This window comes from Cervus canadensis, chromosome 4, assembly GCF_019320065.1.
Source record: "Cervus canadensis isolate Bull #8, Minnesota chromosome 4, ASM1932006v1, whole genome shotgun sequence".
In the NCBI taxonomy this organism is placed as follows: Eukaryota; Metazoa; Chordata; class Mammalia; order Artiodactyla; family Cervidae; genus Cervus; species Cervus canadensis.
In genome coordinates this window covers 60,998,343-61,018,834 of record NC_057389.1, presented here as the reverse complement: position 1 = coordinate 61,018,834, position 20,492 = coordinate 60,998,343, and the positions used below count along the sequence as shown (strand labels likewise).

Sequence of the window (20,492 nt, the reverse complement as noted above, 5' to 3'; positions counted from 1 at the left end):
TAGAAAGATTTGGGCTCCTTTCACCCAGATCCCCTCCCCTGCCACTCAAGGGGAGAGGGTGAGAGGTGGGGTGGGGGAGATTGTTCCACTTTCCTCATCATTTCCTTTGTCTCCTTCCTGACCTCGGCGAGCTTGGAGGTCACTAGGTCTGGGGACAGGAAGAGATGCTTGGTGGTGGGGTTCCTGGCTGCATGACTCCCCTGGGATTGCCCCCCTCTCACCTGCTCATTCTCTCTCCAGGGCAGCCCCGCTCTGTGGACGCCCAAGGCCGCCTCCAGAGAGGACGCCAGACAGCGGGAGGGCAGTGCATCCCCAGAGTCTCCCCGGGCTATTATGAGGTAATTTTATTTCTTTCCATTTCAGGTAAAAATAGTAAATACAAGATAATTTTCATAAAGGTAAAAATACATCATTTGGATTTTGTTGTTGTTCTCTGAACAGTGCTACCTACAGTACAATTTTTGATTTAGGATTTTTAAACTTTTTTTTTTTTTTAATATAAACAAATAGAACTATTTTGCTAGTAGGCTATCTGTGTTCTCATCTGGCACTTAAGAATAGATCACAGGTCACCGCCCGGTTCTTCTGGGTGTGTGGGTCAGGGGAGGGAGTGAGCAGGGGTGTGTGGGGTGAGGTGGTTTGTCTTCTTGCACGCAGACAGCACGGCGGTCTGTGTGCGGTGGGAGGGCACGAGCGTGCATCCGAGATGGCCTTTTCCTGCGCTGGCCATTGGGACATATGCCCCTATGACTGGACTGAAGGTGTCCCCACGTGTCAGGGGGCCACTTCCTCCATTCCTCCTGTGGTCGAGTTTCTCACCCAACAGCCTAGATTCACGATCATTCTGGGTCCAGGCAGGCCACTGGGCTGCAGATGCCAGCAAGGCTGGTCAGGACGGAGCCAGTGGGTCCCCTTAGAGTCCTAGAGGAGTGGGCCAGGACCCCTCCCCACCAGGGCTGGTGGCCAGGGCATCCCACCTGGCCTTGGAATGCTGGTAGAAGTCACAGGTACCGATGGATGCAGGCTGCTAAATGTCTTTGCCCTTGTTCACCCGCAGGTGGTCTTTGTTTAAGTTCTTCCCAAACTTCTCACTGAGTTGTTGGATGAGGTCGGCCAGCTCTCCGGTAGCTTGAGATTTCTCTTCAAGGAGCTCGTAGCGCAGGCTGGAGATATCTTGCTTGATTTCCTTCAGTTCGCCTGCAAGGACAGAGGAGATTTCGGTGAGTATGAGCCTGCAGAAGGGGCTCACCCTAGAGGCAGTTGAGGCTTGCCTTCTTCCAGCAGAATGTCAGGCTACTGATCCAGCCCCCCAGGGTGGAGGTGAGGCGACGGGAGGTCTGTTTCGACCTAAATCCCACCCAGTTCCTCCCACTAAAGGACATATTTGTCCGCTGAAGACCCTTCTCCCATTCCTGGTCAAGCTCTCCCTGAAGGGTTTGAGGTAGACAGAGGAATCAAGATCAGGGTGAACTGCTTGCACCTATTTTATCATGATAGAACGTTGGTCTTGGAGCCATTAAAGGCAGATTTTAAGACTCTGAGCGGCACCCTTGTTAATTTTAACATTTCTTTCTCATCATGCTTCATGTTTTGTCTTGTCATCATTATTTGCAGGGAGGAGGAACTCCCAGGCATCTGAGGGAATCAGCTCGGCTGATCAGTGGCCATGGCTATGGAGCCAGGCAGCCTCGCAGCACCAGGGTCTGCCCAGATCATGCAAGCAGCATGCCTCACTGGAGCACCACGGCAGGCCTGCCGCCACCTCCTTCTATGGCGCGGGGCCACTAGGTAGGGTTTTCCACTCATTTCCACAGTGAGCCATGTGGTTAAAGGTCCACATGGGCCTGGGCTGTGGGAATCTTCTCATTCACCACAAAGTGGGGTTGAAAGGTTCTTGCCTGGTTTGGGAGATACTGGACTTAACTCTTGACTCAAGTGGGAGTCCACTGCCGGGGGACACATTAGCCATACCTATTTTCCAAGTATGCCTGACACACAGAAGATGCAGAAGTCTTAAAGCTATAGTCTGGCCAGTTTTGACAAAGGCATACAGCTCTTGTTTTCATGGGGGCTTCACTAAGCCCTAGTTTCATGCTGTGATCCCCATGGCATGAAACCTGGACAGCCCCACCTTCTCTAATCAGTTACATTCCTGTCAGTCACGTTACACACTTCAGAGGGCTGGCTGCCATGGTACCCGGCTGTGTTTTATTTGAGACCCAACAGTAGGGTGGACACATGGGCTGCTGCTCAGCTCCTAGACAGTGTCAGCCCAGGGGTTGTTCGGTCATTGCTGATCTTGAGGCTGCACAGTGATGTCCCAGGATGAAGCAGAGGGTCACTAAATGACTAGGCTCCTTCCAGAGGCCCCTGGGACCCTGGCGAGGGAAAGACTTGGTACCTTCACTCTTGGAAGGTAGCAAATATTTGTCCCAGGTGTCTCATGAAGATTAATTACCTGGTGTATGGTAATTCGCTTTTCACTTAAGAGTAGCTGCTTAAAATAGACTGGAAAATAACCCAAACAGTGAAAATAATGTAGTTGGCAAACTTCAGCGTGCGTCAGAATGAATGCCTGGTACTAGAATGCCTAGTACTTGTATCACAGGCAGACGCCCAGGCCATGCTGATTTATTAGGCCTGGGGGCGGGGGAGCTCTGGATCCGCTTTTATAGCAAGCACTTCTGAGGGGGTGGAAGGAATTCTTTGAGAAACTGCTGGTTGGTAGCTTCTGAGAGCCAGGATGTGAGATAGGATGGAGCCAGCCAGAACCGGGGCTGTCTAGGTCTGCCTGTCGGTGTGCTCTGGGGATGAGGAGCTCAGGGCTGTTCTGAGCTCAAGGGACAGGAGGTGACTTGTGTCAGCCGTGACTGGGGAGGCAGAACCATTCTGTGATTAGGGCTCCACGTCCTGGTGCTGGTGCTGAGGTGGAGGGCTCTGTGGTCAGAGCTAAGGGCAGCCCCAGCTGGCGACCAGCCAGGGAACAGAGACCCCAGTCCTGCAACTGTGTTCCCCTGCATTATTCTGCCAACACCTCCAGTGAGGCTCTCCAGGGTCTCCAGCCAGGGACTGAGCCCTGCCGCCGATACCTTGACTTTGCAGGCTCGGTGAGACCACATCTGGCTTCCGTCCTCCAGGAAGCAGATCCAGTCGCTTACCTTCATTGACTTCATCATTTTCTCTGTCCACCTGGGCCTTCAGGACGTATCTTTTTATGAGCCGTTTCATGATTTTCTGAAACATGAGCACAGGGAGGGATCAAACAGCCCAGCCAAGCACAGAAGCAGCTTGCATCCTGTAGGCGTGACTTCTCCCTCCTGCGGAGTGCCTGGCAGAGTTGGGGACCCTCCCTTGCCTGATGCCTCGCTCTTGAGGAGTGACCTGACTAATGGGGAGGTTCCAGTCTCTCTGGATTCAGTAGCACCTGAGCCCGAATGTAAGAACGGGATACTCGCAGTGGCAGGAGGTCCAGCCACGAAGAGAGACAGAAACACCTGAGATCCACGTGCACTGTTTGAGGGTCCTCAGCCTGACTCTCCCCTGCCCCTTGTGACCTTAGCCCATCATGCCCTCTTCTCTGGGCCTGATTTCAACAACCGATGCAAACTGGGGGAGTAAGAAAGTCCTAGCAGGCCAGCCCAGGTAGAACTGTCTCCCATGGAGCTGCTATGCAGGAGAAGAGGTTCACTGAGCCCATAGTCAGGAACAGGCATGGAGGACCAGTCCACTGTACTTTGGAAAATTCCTACCAGAGGCAGAGACAGATACAGCCGAGCCTTGGGAGGTTTTGCCAAGATCCCGCTTCCCTGAAATCTCACCGCCTGCCCAACAGTCGGGAGTCACACTGGAGGTCCTACTTATTATGCAGATACCAGATCCTTTCAGCAAAGGAGGCAGGAACAAACACTGAAGAGCCACCAAGAATAGAGCCAAGTGTAAGAAAGACCGCAGGAGGTGAACTTTGGATTCTGCCAGCTAGTCGTTCCAGGGTTACTGCGGAATTGCAGGATTTAAAAATATTCTTGTGGCCGAGCCGTCTGAATCTGTAGGAGCCCAGCAGCACCGCAGAGGGGGATTCCCAGCTCCTCAGTATCCCTTCCGCTTACCTGCTCACCCTGAGGACTGAGGGGATAGAGCTGGCACTTGCTAGGTTGAAGGGCCCTGCATTCTGTCCTCAGCTTTGCTGTGTGAGGTCAAGCAGGTGGTTAAGTCCTCTCTGACATGGGCTCAGGACAAAGCTGCTTGCAAGTAAAAGAGAAGTGAGCTTCCAGGATGCAGAGAGCTGGGGGATTGAATGCATTAATATTATCACCAACTGGTGGCGCCTACAGGGCCTTTAAAGGTAGTGACCTCGCCAAGGGGGCATCTCTAGCTGTGATGCCATGGTTCACTCGGCCCCAGGAAAGGCTGTTCCCACTGAGCTCTGAGAGCTCATGGGGGCCCCTCCTAGCCCCCCACTGGAGGTCTGCTGGGCGCTGTGGTTTGAGTCAGCTTCTAATTTCAGGCTGCACATTTATGTAATGAGTTGCCTTCATGCTGCTCCTTCTCTGAGAGGCCTGGGTCTTGCCCTGATGGTGGTTCAACTGCAATGCCAGATTGCTCACTGACACTCTTGTAGTCAATGAGGCAGGTTACCTGAGTTTTAAGAATCTATGCCTTTCGTGGGAGTCAGTGATGCTCTTTTCACTTTGAATTGGAGCAACAGAAACAAAATAAACTTTGTCCTGAGCCAAGTTCTCATGGGGGGATAAAACCAACAAACCAGACACCCAAGTATCTAACACTCTTACTGAATAAGGAATTTGGAAATATTCTACTGCAGACTTTCAGGCTTACACAAGACCAGGGGATCTATCCATAGTTAAAGTTTGTTGTCATTTTAAAGAAAAAACCTCAAGAACTTGAGACCCATCCATTTCTGAATCTGTCAGTTAAAGAGACTATTTATTTACAATGTAAGATTATAAGCCAGAGATGGAAGTGAAGAGCTCCCTTTTCTGGGATGGAGCTGAGTGGAACGCGTTCATAGCTATGATGGTAACCAACTTCCTGGCTTCATGTGCACACTGTTTTAGTGCAATGTGATTAAGCTGATCATTTAAAAATTTCATAGTATGTATTTACTATAAATACAAATGTATTGAGTCTCCTACAGTCCAGAAGCTGTGTTGGCCTCCTTGACAAAATGACCTCATGGAACCCTCCCAGAAACCAGAGGAGACGGGGGTTGTCATCTCTGTACAGAGGAGGTCACGATGCTCAGAGAGAGAGGTGACTTCTCCAAGCTCATACAGCTGGGAAGTGGCAGATCTGGGATTTACAAAAATGGAAACCAAAGTTGGGGCTTTGTTCAAGCTTCAGGAAAAGACTAAATACATAATGGTTTCAGAGGTGAGATGCAGGAGACAGGCTCCCATTGGTCTCATGGGGTTTGGACCACTTCTCGGTGCCAGTTTATCCTTTAACAAGGCACAGAGTCTTTTGAGCAAGAAGAGGCCTCAGCTAGTTTTCAGAGAATGGATCACTATCCCGCAGAAGAGAGTGACTGGTAAAGCATCGTCCTGAATGCCCACGGCCCAGGCATGAACCCTGGCAGACTTGATCTGAACTGTGGTTTCTGCAGACCTGCATCTCCATGGGGAGAGCAGCAAGGGTTTGCTTCTAAGCCTCTCATTACAGACGAGGATGTTAGAGGTTTAACGTGGAAGCAGGATTACGTGAGCATGGCAGACATGCCCGGACCCTTTAACCTTCCTCTGCTGCCCAGTTCACTCCAGGAGTGACAGGCACCTTCGGGGACACCAGTGTGACCGCCTTTCAGGTGCTAAGAGACTTCATGCCCTGATGAGGACCTAGCCTCCCCTCTGGCATATGTGTGTTAGACAACCTGGGATCTGCAGCAGTCTCATCCCCAGGAAGTCTGAAATGGTTAGAAAAATGCCCAAAGTTCTCTTTAACATGGCTGCTACAGAGGATCTTTGTCTGCAGAAAAGATGGACATCAGAAGCCTCCCCTCTTTCACTATGTGGGGGAAAAGCATGGTCCTCTGGCATGAGTTTCTGCTCCCTCCTGCTTACCTTCCGAGGAGTTTTCACTTCGCAGAGATAATAAACCTTCCCCACACTAATATGTCCCTGTCGATGCCAGCTTGACCTGCTCTGCCCTGATGCACTTAGCAAGGACTGGAGATGACTATATCTAGTGATCTTATTCAGGCAAAATAACTAATACTGAGGTACCTAGTGGATAAGAATGCTTGTGACATCGAGGCCCACGTCCCAGAAGAGAGGCACACAGTTCTCTGGCCCAGAGTCCGAGAGCCAGGTGGCCACTGCTGGTGTCCAGGGAGTGGGAGGGACCGCTCGGTGCAGCCAGGGAAGCTGAGGACAGAGACAAGGAAGAGGACATGCACGCAGAAGGTGTCAAGCCCAGCAGCAGCCAGAGAGGAGAAGTAATGCTGCTGCCCAGGAGCAGAGGAATTGAGGAACATTTGGAAGAAAGTGGACAAAATGGATCACAGGACAAGTCATGTGTTAAACTGGGGTTTAGGAGACCCCAGGAGAGAAGAAATCAGCATTGGCAAGCTGTCTAACCTGTTGGCTTTGATCTCTGCAGAAAAGGTCATCGAGAAAGCAAGAAGGAGGATGCCCACTGGGTTTTAGGGGAAGGGATTGCATCATAAAGAATTATTTCAGTGATGGACTATGCCTGGATTTTACAGTTTGGTTGGGACACGGTTTATTTGCTTTGCCCCTGAAGGAGATGCACCCTCAGAGAGTGAGGATATGAAGTGTACATACCCCAACAGGGGGATACATGTTCATCAGGTCAAGTGTAGCTATGATAGGAAACACATTTTGGCCATTTTGCTGGCATCATGGTTTTGTTCCATTGTTTGGTCTCAGGTCCACAGAACCCAGATTGGGAAAAAAAAATTACAAAAACAAGGAACCAATTTTGCAAAAAATAACAATTCAGACCCCTGGAAGCCTAAGAAAAGCAAAGCACAGAGAACCTCTGAGATCTGGAGGAACTGTCTTCCCTTATAATGGAGAACCCTGAAAAGCTGAAGTGTTGGGAAGCTTAAACACCCAACATCTTGGACTGCAAGGAGATCAAACCAGTCAATCCTAAAGGAAATCAATTCTGACTACTCATTAGAAGGACTGATGCTGAAGAAGCTCCAATGCTTTGGCCACCTGATGCAAAGAGCCAATTCTTTAGAAAAGACCCCGATGCTGGGAAAGATTGAAGGCAGAAGGAGAAGGGAACAACAGAGGATGAGATGGTTGGGTGGCATCACTGACTCAATGGACATGAGTTTGAGCAAGCTCTGGGAGATGGTGAAGGACAGGGAAGCCTGGGGTGCTGCAGTCCATGGGGTTGCAAAGAGTCAGACACAACTGAGCGGCTGAACAACAACATTCTAAGTTTGAGCAACCAAGCAGATCCACTAGAGACACAAGGGAAACAAGCTTAACAACTAACATGCATATCAACAATAGGGCTTTTATCTTGTTGGGATTGCTCCAGAATGTCTCAGCACCTCGACAGTGAGAGGCTGATAGCATATGTGCTCCATGAGAAGGAGGCTCTGGGTGCAGCCTGCATGGTGCGAAAAAGGGAGTGAATTGGGCTTCTCACAATTTCTTGGCATTTTTGAAAGATGCTTTGGGAGGAAAGCAGTGCAGCGTGGAAGGCCACCAGTGGGCTCAAGAAAAAGGCTGAGCCATTTTTAGATCCCTGCCCAGTCCTTCCTTCTGTGATGGTTGCTGCCCTGTGATAGCAAAAGCGCCTTCTGTTCCTCACTTCCTTCCCTCAGGCTCAGACAGACCTCTTCCCCGGGCCTGTCAGACAGAGACAGGGCAGGTTCCAGGGAGGCCTGGGTGTGACGCTACAAAGAGCGCCAAGGGTCTCCTGCCGGGCTGTGTGGCGCGGTGCAGACAGACCTCACTTTAACCCGCCGGGTGACTGAGGTCCCTTGTGTGTCCAGTGGGGTTACAGGTCCTGCCTGTCTCACAGGCATGTGTGAGATTATACGTGCTCTCATGTCTAGCCTGCTCCCAGCTGTCCGCCTGTGCTGGCTCAAGGTTTACTCCTATTTGAGCAGATGTTGGCGCAGGAAGATGCCCAGACCTGACCTTGAAGGGCTGAGCAAAGTGCAAATGTACAAATGCTCCGTCTGCTCTCCTCTCAGCCCACTCCCTCTGATGCCCACGGGCCCAGTTTTTCTGTCTTCCAGTTTCTCTGTCTTCTTTTGGGTGACAACGATCTGAGTAAGTTGCCCCAGGCTTTTCTTGATGGATTCGAAAGGTAGAGGGTGGACCTGCTTTCCCAGACTGTCAGTTAGCCTGAAGCTGCAAACAGGCTAATCCAATCCATATCATCGCAGCAGGAAGCTCTGGGGGAGACAAGGTTGCGGGGACTCGGCCAGTAACGATGGAAGACAGAATAGGGATTGCTCAAGACCACCGTGGAGCATGGTTCCCTTCACAAAGGATTCATCTGGCTGTAGGACATTGACCACAGCAGCTGTCTTCCTTGATTGCAGCTGCTGATTGTGCTCAAAACCCAGGAGACATCTGCCCCTAACCCATTATGGTTTTCTATCTTTTCCATGGCACAGATAATCTCTACTTCTCTCTAAGAAGCAAATAAATATAAATCCTTTCCCTGACTGAAGGATTTGTCCTATAAAATAAACTCAAAGCTGATCACGCTGGGCAGGTCCAATTTAGCACACAATTAAATCAATACAAGATTTGCCCTTTGCCAATTTTTTAGCCCATGTCATCCGATAAAACTATAAGTACTACGAGGGATGAGCCATTTCTTAATTGTACACTTAACTCCTCCTAACTGCAGAGTTATCTTCTGAAATACGGATGGAGATTCAATTAGAGATCTGGGTCTGGAAGATGCTGAGTCTGTAATGGCTCCCTCGGGGGATGCTGGCACCAGGGACATATCACCTTGGCCCCAAGGAAGACTCAGGACAGCGTCAGATTTAGATCTGATAGGAAATGGTCAGTGTGGATAAAACCTCTGGTCATCAGGGGTGGGAAAGCAGGAAGAGGATGGCCTGCACTTTTATAATCAATAACCTGTAGTGACCATTTATCACTGACTGACTCAAACTGATACAGAGATTGCATTAATTTCTAAAGCAAAGCGAGATCTGCAGGCATAAAAGACCTCCTAATTTTTATAATGACCATGTGCAGGCTGGCAGTCTAAGGTCAAGTGCCTACTGAAGACATCGATGCCCACCTGGGAGCCGCCGCGGTGCCTGCATCTCCCTACCCCATGCCTATTGGTTTGCATCCTGTCCCTTTGGCAATCCATCCAGAATGTATACTGAGCCAGTCAGCCTTTCTCCATCACCCTTCTTACATTTCAAGTCACCAATCTCTTGTGCCTGGACCATATCTTCCTCCCTGGTCTCCTTGCTTCCACTCTTGTCCCCACTGGTCTCTTCTCATTATAGCAGATAGGTAGTCTTCTTAAAGCATAAATAAAATTGTATCATCTTCTCCCTCCCCCAAGTTAAACTCCTCCCACTGCCTTCCTAGATACCTCAGAGTAAAACCCACACCCTGACCTTGCTTTGGTCCAGATTTGAACTCTGACCTCATCGCCTTCCCCTCCCCCACTGCTCGTTGAGCTCCAGCAGCTTGGCTCTCGACCTGCCAGGCCTCTCCCCTCTGGCCTTGGCTTGCGCTTTTCCTCTGCCTGAAAGGCCCCCTGTGGTTGCCTCTTTCTCATCTATGGGGTCTTAGCTAGCTGTCCTCTCCTTAAAGACGCAACTTCTAACCACGTGGAAGCAGGGGCTCCCTGGTTTTCTCCATTTTTGCACCTGAGTTTTTCCATCTTGGCACTTTGATCAATTTGAAGTTACATATTTAATTGCATGTTTACTGATCCATAGTGTCTCTCCCTCTATGTCTGGAAGTGCCACTGAGATAGGAACCTTGTCTGTATCCTTAGGAAGCAGCACGGTGCCTGGCATATAAATAAATGTTGACTGCAGGAAGGAATGAAGCTGTGTTCTAGGGGGAATGACTCAGCCCTTTGACGATACTGGTGTCTTAACGGAGTCCACTTCTGCCTGTACCTGGGAAAGGGGTGCTTACCTGGTATCTGGTGGGCTTGCTGTAAGTGTTATTTGCTGTCAGGCTTTCAGAATTCCTCATGCCAGCCTGGTATCGAGTCTTCTGGGGAAAAAAAAAACACCAATATACATAGTATGTGATACATATTACATAATACTTAATACATACCTACACGGTAAGACTCAAATAGCACCTGCATAGGGGGCTACCTCTAAAATGAGGACCCCCCAGGAGGTCCCTGTATCCACTGTGGCTTGGCTTCCTGGAACATATTTCCTGGGGCCTCTGGCTCTGCAGGTTGTCCGTGGGTTACAGAATTACTGTTTGGTCAGCTTTGTTTGCAGAGCACTCAGTTAGAGTGACTGCCCAGGGATTTTTAATATGCTAACAATTGAGGATCTCCAGGAGGGGGAGATAATGGACTGGGAGCCTCCCTTCCCAGGTGTCCCAAAGGACAATCCAGCTACTTTCTGGGGAGAGCTATCTGCTTTCGAGTCCACTAAGGAGTCTCTCCCTGGGGTCCCAGCCCAGTCCAACAGGCAGAGGGGCCCTGAGGCCGGTTAGCGGCCCCTGCTGGTGCTGCAGCTGTGCTGAAGTGCCAGCTGACTGAAAAGCACGGGGTCCCTCCTCGGAGCTCCTGACTTGCCTGGTTTCAGGGGCATCCTGTGAATCAAAGACACACAGCTCCCCTCTCCCCCATCTGCTGCCCCTCCAGCCCCTCCAGCCCCACGCTACTTACCCTGAATTTAGAATTCAGCATGCCCATTTCAAGGTCATTTTCACAGCTTTTGGCCTTAGATTTGCAGAGTTTTATGAGGCACATCTTGATTCTCATTATGAGATAATAAAATGATTTAGGACTTGGCACTAGATTAAAAGGAGCAGGTAGAGTTCTTCCTTCATCAAAATAAGACAGCCAGAGCTTCGCTCGGGCAAACTTCCACTCCACGTCTGCATCTTCCTGCAGGGCGAGGAAAACAACAGCACACCATCAGAGGCAGCGCCCTCCAGCAGACCCACCCCATCAGCCACAGAGGTGGACCCCGTGGGGGCATTTAAATGTTCTAGGAGTCATATTATAAAAAGTAAAATGAAACAAATGAAATTAATTTCAGTGATGTATTTTACTTAATGCAGTAGACCCAAAATGTTATCATTTCAGCATGAAATCATTAGAGAAATGATTCATGAGATAGTTTATATTTTCTTTACATACCAAGTCTTCAAAATTGGCATGTGATCTATACTCACAGCACATCTCAGTTTGGACTGGCCACGTTTCGAGTGCTCAGTACATGTGGTTTTGTGGCTACCATATTAGATATCACTGTGTATTTCCTACTAGAAAGTGGATTAGAGTGCTGCCAACAATGTTAAGAGGTCTAGCATAGGTCTAGAGAGCCGAAGAATTGATGCTTTTGAACTATGGTGCTGGAGAGGACTCTTGAGAGTCCTTTGGACAGCAAGGAGATGAAACCAGTCAATCCTAATGGAAATCAACCCTGAATACTCATTGGAAGAACTGATGATGAAGCTGAAGCTTCAGTACTTTGGCTACTTGATGCAAGCAGCCGACTCACTGGAAAAGAACTTGATGCTGGGAAAGACTGAAGGTGAAAGAAGGGGGCAACAGAGGATGAGACGGTTGGATGGCATCACTGATTCAATGGACTAGAACTTGGGCAGACTCCAGGAGATAGTGAGGGACAGGGAGGCCTGGTGTGCTGCAGTCCATGGGGTCATGAAGAGTCAGACATGACTTAGAGGCTGAACAACAACAGCTAGCGTATGTAATTCAAGGGCAAACCTGAATGTAGCTGGCAAGAGGCAGTCTGCTCATCCCTGGTGGTGGCGGTAGACTTAAAGCCCAGATCTGCTACTTCGGACTTGGTGTCAATGCCAGAATGCTGAGTGGGCCCCCTGAGAGCTAGCGGGGGTGTGTTCTCTATAGGTGGCCTGGCTCCATGGGCCCCTGTCCTAAGAGGCCAGCCTGAGGCTAGGGGTTTGGGATCACCTGGACAGTTACCAGCTGTGTTATGTAGGTAGTAGCCTTGGGCTTCCTCCTCTGCTCAGGGTGATCACACTGCCGGCCTCCCATGGCCCTGGGGTTGGCATTGATTACGTGTTCCGTGAGCAGTGGGTACACTTCAAGGGGTTGTGAGCCTAGCCAGGTCCCACCTGAGGCTGCTGGCATGCCAGGAGAGCATTAAGGTCACCACCAGCAAGCTTGACCAATTTGTCTGCTTTTGCTGAGACCCCATCAGCCCCTGGCCTGGTCTACGCGGACATGCTGAACAGGCCTTTTAGACCGGAAGCTCTGTGAGGGCAGGATCATTTCTGATCTCTGCCATACGACAGAGAGGTGTAGGTGGGACTCCCGACCTGAGAGGAAGGGTGATATGGTGGTGGGAGCACAGGCTCCCAAGCCTGCCTGGGTTCAAATCCTGCCTCTGTTCCTTACTAGCTGTGTCCCCATAGCAGGAGACTTCACTGCTCTGGGCCTCAATTTCCTCATCTATGAAATGAGGACAGTAACACCTACTTCACAGGCTGTTATGGGAATTAAAGAATGCATGAATTCAATGCATGAAAAACAATGTTGGATATTAATACTTAGTAAACTCTCAGTAAATATTATTTGTGTCTCCATAGCTTAACCCAGTGCCTGGTGTTCAACCTTTAGTCACTCAGCCAACCTCCTCCTATGTGCCGACCTACAGTTCACCTACTGTATGCCTGGCCTGTGCTAGGGAAGCACTGGGTTTGGCAAACATGACCTCCTGGGACACAGAGCCTGGCCAGTGACATGAGTGTGTTAACTCATCAGCTCTTCGTATCTAGATCTGGGCTGACAGCTGGGGGAGATGCTGGGGAGGGGGGTCTGCCCCTGGGAGTCAGGAAGGGCTGCCCCAAAGGCTAGTGTTTATGCTGAGATCCAAAGGGTGAGGAGTTCTCAACCAGGTCAAGTGTGGGTGTGCTGGGGTGGAGAAGAATAGCAGTTAATTAGTGGAGAGGCAGTGAGAAGCATAAACAGCTGTTTGTGGGCAATAAAGAGCAGGAGAGAAAGAGGTTGAGAGCTGCAAAGTGAGGTGGAGGGAGGATTGTTTGTAGTTACTTTTTTTATTTTCAAGATCAAGAGATGCATTTAGATGCTGACAGGAAGGATTAGATAGAGAAAGCGAGGGTGAGGATGCAGGCAGGGAGGGCTGCTCCTGAGGAGGGGAGAGCTGGGGGCCCAGGGACATGGGAGGCGCTGCTCAGGGGGGGAAGGCGTGTCTGCCCACTGGAGGGCCATGGAGGGGGTGGAAGCAGGCTCAGAGGCAGGCGCGTCTGTGGATTCAGATGTAGATGCTCAAGAGCTATTGAAAAAATAAGTTCTCCTGCAGGGATTTACAGATTTACAGGGGTTTACTCCACCAAAGTTCAGTGTGACCACGAACACCCCGGGCACATCCCGGCTGCAGTCCTCAGTGTCCTTGTACAGGAGTCAGCGGTGAGCGGGTGGGGACTGTGCGCCCCCACCCCACAAGGAGAAGCCCAGTGCCCAGTGGGAGGGTGGGTTGCAGTCCACTCTCTCTGTCTCCTGGCGCCACCCTATGGTGGATAACTTGACATCACGAGCCATGGGCTTGCTCACTCCTGTCCCGAACTAGTGGGTATCCCCCTTGCCAGTCACGTGACTTCCCATGCCATATTCATTTGGACCAACACACCATGTGCTCCACAGGATGGGGCAGAAACCTGGGGCGGGTGCTCTAGAGACCCACGTATGCCAGGCACCATCTGGGATTTCTGACACGTGGGGAAGCTGAGGCCCAAGAAGGTTAGTTAGCAACAGCTCATTATCCACATAGGTGACCAAGTGTGTAAAGCACTTATGTATATATGTTGTTTGTCTGCTGATGCAGTGCTGCCTTTTCCTGTAGGTGGCCGGGGTGTTAGAGCTGGGGGCTAAGACTAAGGCTTCACGCAGGTTCACCTCTTCCTCTCTCCTCTTGTCTTTTTTCCTTGTTCAGTCTACACTCTTGAGCGCGGAGCCAAGTATTACAGGCATGCTCAGTCGTGTCTGACTCTGTGCAACCCCAAGGACCGTAGCCCGCCAGGCTCTTCTGTCCACGGGATTTCCCAGGCAAGAATAGTGGAGTGGGTTGCCATTTCCTACTCCAGGGGATCTTCCTGACCCCAGGATCAAACCTGCATCTCTTGCATCCCCTACATTGACAGGCAAAATTCTTTACCACTGTGCCACCTGGGAAGCCTAATGTCAAGTATACCACATTGTTTGACCCTCTCTGCCTTGGTACATGCTGTTCCTACTGTATAGAATATTGTTTTTTGGAGGAGGTTTATGGACCAAAGCTTCCCCCTAAGATCCATATGTTGAAGCCCTAAGCACCAGTATCTTAGAATGTGATTGTATTTGGAAAGGGAGTCTTTAAAGAGGTAATTAAGGTTAAATGACACTGTAATGGTGGCGTCCCAATCCATCATGACTGGTGTCATCGTAAGTAGAAGAGACGCATGGAGGAAAGGCCCTGAGGACGTAGCAGGAAGGCAGTCATCTGAAAGCTGAAGAGAGGCCTCAGAAGAAACCAAGCCAGTAGCTTGACCTGGACCTTCTAGCCTCCAGGGCTATGAGGGAATAACTTTGTGTTATTTAAGCGACCCAGTCTGTGATATTTTGTTGTGGGAGCCCTAGCAAACTAATACATGACAATCAATTATTTTCTATACATGAATAATTGTTTCTTATAAGAGATTTAAGTACCGAGGTATACCAAGCAAATGTGAAAGTCCCCCTTGAAAACTCCTTTCTTGTTTCACTCCCTTCCTCAAAGGGTACCATTTCCTACCTTTGCTTTCTGCATAGGCATATCTGTATTATTATGTAAATGATATTTGCCCAGGGATATTTTTCTACAGCTTGCGTTTTTCTCATTTCACAATATCACAGAGATTTGCTCTGTCAGCACAAAAAAAGTCATATTGTTTATAAACAGTGTTTTAACGTCTGTGCTATCTCAGTTTATTTAAACAAGTTGATGGGCTATTTCCAAGGTTTTCTTTTAATGAACATCTATGCAAAATCATATTTCTGCATGGAATTGTTGTATCAAAAGCATCAGTGCATTTTATTTTGTTTTAATGTTGAGTTTATTCATTTAACTTTTAATAGGTAAACAGTGATATGATTTTAAGCATGAAAAGGTTTAAGGAAAAAGCGTTTACAGCTATCCTGTCCTCCAACCCCCACCTCTCAAAAGTACTCCCCTTCTTGTGCACACTTTCAGCTTATTTATCTTTTTCAAATGATTTTACAATCAAAAAGGAATATGTTTTCCTTCTGCCTTTCTACGTAAAGAGAGTTCAATATATACATTGCTCTGAAGCTTGACTTTTTTCTACTTGCCATTATAATTGGAGGTCTTTCTACATCAGAATATAGAGCATGTCCTCATCCTTTATAAAAGCTGCACAGTATCCCGTGGTTCAGACGCATCATAATCTACTTAATTAGATTCCTATTAACGCTCAGTTAGTTTGTTTTTCATTTGTTGCTGTTCCAAACAAGGCTGCAATCAATAGCTCACGGTTCATGCATTTTAGATTTTGATAAATTGCCTCCCGATATACTTTTGATGCCTTTGTCTGTCTAGCAAAATCAGTCTTTGAATGGCCTCTGCAAGCTTCCTCCCCACACAGTCACTCACTCTCTGCCCTGCACCTCCTACACCTGCTAGGACTTCTCTGGGTGTACTGGCCCCGCTGCACGGTCGTGTGGTGGTTGGTGTGTACGTTTTTCCTGACTGTACCGAGTGGAAACCTCTTCAAGGGCAGAGATCATGTCTTGGTCATCTCTGTATCACCAGGGCCAAGCACAGGCTCAGCATATAGTAGGTACTTAATAAGTAACATAGGAGAGGCAGAAGTGAATGTGGGTAGAAATAAATAGTCATTCCGATTTGCCATGGGTCACCTGCGTGCTCTCCTGAGGGGGTATGTGTAAAAGAGCAAAGATTAATGACCCCGACTCTTCTGCCCTCGTTGGGCCATTACAGATGTAGTGCAGCCATGCCTTGTGGCTGGTTGACTGGAAGTGCTGCTTGGAGCAATCCAGGAAGAATGCCTGTTGTTTGCCCTGGCTTCACATTTAATAACACATGGGTTTCTAACATCATTACCCTCATCATCCCTCAAACAGGGATACAGATTAAACCCAGGGGGAGAGAGCATTTTCAATTAACTGGTCTTACCTCAATTTCCTGATACGAGTTGTTGATCATGGCTATTAGCATATTGAGCAGCACGACCACCATGGTGACATTATAAACGCCGTAGAGAACGTAGCCGATGTTCTCGATGAATTTGTGGTCATATTTCAGCACCACCGAGATCACTTCCGACAAGCCAAAGATGGACCAAAATAAGGTTTTGAAGCTTTCTTCAACCCTGGAAGGAAACAGACTGTCCTCTTAGGCAGTTTGCATCAACTGACAACTTTCACAGAAGAGTTGCCACCATCCAGACATCAGTGGTTACTCTGGAGTGGGGCTGGGGCTGCTGGCTGGTGCCTGATTCTCAAACCATGAGATATTCAGGTCCCTAAGAAAACTGAAAGGACACAGTAAAGGGCAGGCTCTTCTTTCCCGTTCAGTCCTTTTATTGGGGCTCTTGGCTACAGCAGCAGGTTCTTATCTTGTTGCAATTACTTTAACATTTAAAATTAACTACCAGGGCAAATGTTTGTCCTTGTAGGTTATTAGCCTCAGAAAGCACACTCTTCCTTCAATAGCCTCTTGAGTGTCTTTTCTCAAACTATCCAGCCCCACAGGAAAGAGGATGGTGTTTGTGAATGGAGCCAGCATCACTGGTGACTGGGGCTTGCTGGTTACTGTCACTCTTAAGCCTCATGACCACCTCTTCAATGGGCTGGCTTATTACCTCCATTTGACAGATGGAAGGAGTGATTCCAAGAGCTTTCCCTGCCTTTCCCAGGAGCACTCAGCTGGCAAGTGTGGGTACGAATCCAGGCCTGAGATTTTCAAAAGTAGGGCCTTCAAACCACTAAGCTTTACCTTGACCCTGGCTCTGGGTAATGAGGCCAGCCTCATATATTGGGTGCTCTAATCTAGGGATGAGTTTTCAGGAATGAGAGTTATGAGTCTGGTGTGTCCATATTGATCAGATTCACCAGCTAACGGCCTAAACCTCCTCCTGCAGCTCAGGAGGCTGCTTGTGCTGTGAGCAGCCCAGGGGAGAGCTGGCTTTTAGGACACTGCTCTTTGATGCTTCTGAGATAACCAAGTTACCAAAATACCTTGGTTTTAAGAGTAGGGTTCAAGCCCATTTCATAGTCTATACTTTGTGGTCTGACCCTATATCAGGTTTGTGACATGTAATTCAATTTAAAAGCTGGGTTTTGGTTGGGTGCTTTAGAGAATGCATGTGTGTGATATCTGAAGGGTTAAGTGCAGGTATTTTAGTTTGCATCCAGATTTTGGGTACTATTATGAGAAAGCACTTTCTTTTTTCTCTTTAACATTTCAGACTTTTAGCACTCACCCACAAATGGCCAGGATTAGCTAGGTCTTGGGGAAAAAAACAGCATTTTTTAGAGGATTGGTATTTATTTGACAAGATGTACAAAAATACTAGTATTCGTCACTTGGGCTAAAAATCCAACACTGACTTGCATGAATTTTCAGCTTTCCTGTGTGTGTGTATGTTTGTGTGTGAAAGAGAGAGAGAGAGGAGAGTGTGTGTGTGTGTGGCTGGGTGTGTGGGTGTACATGTTGGTGTGTCTAGCCAGCTGTTTGCTCATTCCCCGTGAATCCCAGAGTCTGAAGCCTGAACACTGAACTGAGTTTTTGTTGCCATTATCTGTTTCTGGTTTCTTTGAAATCCGTGAGTTTGGAATATTTAACTTAACTTGGTTTTAGTAAGAAGGAGTTTAGGGGTTCATCAATAATGACTGGGTATTGAGGGCTCATGTTAGAGCTCCAGCGTCTGATGCTAATTCTCCTCACATGAGATGCAGCATCCGTTTTCTGTGAAAAAGATGCCTTTCAGTGTGTGGGCATGATTCACCGCAGGTGTTGCCTTCCATTAAGAAGCAATCTTTCGGTGATCACCCTCGTGGAAGGGAACAGTGGAAGAGAGAATCTAAAACCACTGAATGAGCCACAAATCAAAATGGAAGGAGATGGCAGGATGTGATTTCTCTGACATTTGGTCCCTGCCTAACAGGGTCTGGTGGAAACCAGAGGACATGTTCTCCAAGGGAGGGGGGCTGGGCAGACAGGTACTGGTCCAGGGTAATGCACTTACCGGGAACAACTGAAGAAATGGATGATACGTTTAACTGAGTATGATACGTTTAACTGAGTATGATACGTTTAACTGAGACACTTTACAGAAATTAATTTTCCCTTTCTTACCTTGAAAACCCCACCAACCTTTGGCTGTCATAAATGGAGCAGGCCATTCTGGAACACATCTGGGGAAAACCTTATGCATTTTGATTGGGAAAATGGCCTAGATTCAGCATGCATTTTGTTCTCATTTGCTTCTTGCTGTGAATTTTGTTACTAAGCTGTGATTTACCCCTGGTACCTTCACTTAGGCATTCTATGTTAATAATCCGGAGGAGGAAGAGATTGCCCACTAAGCAGTATGTGTTCCAGTAACAGAAGAATATTTACAGATCCCTAAACCTCTGCCTTGGTCCTTTCTCTAACACCTCACCCCCCACCCCCAAGGCTTAGAATGCTGATCTATTCAATTTGTTGTCTGGCTGTCAGAAAGTCTTTACACCAGTTTCATTTCTATTCTACAGCTTTAGAAGTTGCCTCTGGACTTGAACTTGGCCATGACCTCCAGGAGAATCTAATTATAAGTGGCCTAGACTCAATGGGACTGCCGGAGTGGAAATGCGCCCCTCCAAAGCAGTAAGCCTCAACGTTGGGCTGGGCAGGAAGGGATCTTAGCCAAACGATGCATTTTTAACAAATTCTTCTAAGCTCTTTAGAGAGTGTCTGTAGCCCTTGCTTCCTCTCATCATGGAGCAGAAGGTGTTGCAGTAGCAAGGATTTCCATTAAGGAAAGGCTGGGCCCATTGTCTCAATCATCTATAATGGCTAGATTCATTACTGGGGTCTCTTGAGTCTTTTATTTGTACTCATGGCCTGTGATGTGAACATTTGGTGGGCTAACTGGATAGACTGTTTTTGCTGTTGTTGTTTCTCAGACGGGATCTTATGGGCTGAGTTTATGCCCAATTAGCTGGGTTAAGTGGTAAATGGTAAGCAATACAATATGTTGTCCATACATATAACTAAATTCTAAGTGGAACTGAGCCATTTAATGTTTAAAAATTACATAGTCAAAAAGCCAGAATAAGATATTAATATTTATATAATCTTGGTCTGGGAGAAGTTTAAGAAACTAAAAAGGGAAAGATGGAAAGGCATGCAAACATAAAGCTTGACTTGTACATGTTGAAAACATATTAAGTAAAATTATAAGGCAAAAGACTGAGGAAAGGATTTGCAGCACATATGACAACGGCTGATGTCTTTCTGACATAAAGAGCTCTTATAAATTGATATGAAATGACAGACATCGTTGCTGAAAAATAAATGGGGGACACAATCTTCCATGAAAACTTGATGCTTTTTGTGGTGACAACAGCTCCACAAGTAACTTAATAGATCAGGTTAGTGGCATCTTCTGGTTTACTATGCAGTAGGCAATAAATGAAACTTGTCCTCCCTGCCCTGTGTTACCTTGACCTTGGAAACCCATAATAATATATTCTTAGAGAGAAGGCCCCAAGATCTTGGGCATTGGAGCTAGCCCCAATGTCATGTGCGGTTATGATACTCTCTGAGTCATGTACCAATCATCACTCGTAATTTTCAGAAGCTATGGGGTACAGGGCATGGGGCAGAAGACCAGTCACTGCAGAGATCTGGGGCTGTCTTTCAAGAAGAAAGTATCTTGTGGTTGATTTAGTTGATATTCACCATGAGGCCACTCCTTTCACAAAAAGCCCCCACTCTCAGATGGCTGGTCTCTAGGCTAAATTTGAGGTTCTTTACTGATAGGGGTGGGAGCTGCTGGTTCTTTATTTGCTCCCACCCACCCTGGCTATTTACCAAGCTTGCCACAGTTTCCTGCAGTTGGGTCAGTCATGGGACTCTTCATAGAGATGGCTGGAGGAGTAAGAAAGCAAAGATGCATGCCTGGCTTCAAATCCCAGCCCTGTTATGCACTGCCTGTAAGAACTTGAGCATGTTACAAAACCTGCTTGAGCCTCAGTTTCCTGTGCTATGAAAGGGATAGTGATGCTATATTATTAAGTTGCTGTAAGATTAAATG

General features: G+C 48.0%; 1 protein-coding gene across 5 annotated transcripts in view; it reads right to left on the bottom strand.

Annotated features, from left to right (window-relative positions):
- Positions 1-329: 329 nt before the first annotated feature.
- TRPC7 (transient receptor potential cation channel subfamily C member 7) overlaps positions 330-20,492 on the bottom strand; it is a 139,828-nt gene continuing 119,665 nt past the window's right edge. For 4 of the 5 annotated variants that reach the window (XM_043465435.1, XM_043465437.1, XM_043465438.1 and 1 more), the window contains 5 exons: positions 16,367-16,562; positions 10,852-11,073; positions 10,134-10,214; positions 3,159-3,234; positions 330-1,197 (listed from right to left, as the gene is read on the bottom strand). In XM_043465435.1, the coding sequence (XP_043321370.1) occupies positions 1,028-1,197; positions 3,159-3,234; positions 10,134-10,214; positions 10,852-11,073; positions 16,367-16,562 (745 nt within the window). In that variant the 3' untranslated portion in view covers positions 330-1,027. The remainder of the gene's footprint in view (positions 1,198-3,158; positions 3,235-10,133; positions 10,215-10,851; positions 11,074-16,366; positions 16,563-20,492) is intronic. The other variant, XM_043465436.1, reaches the window with a different exon arrangement.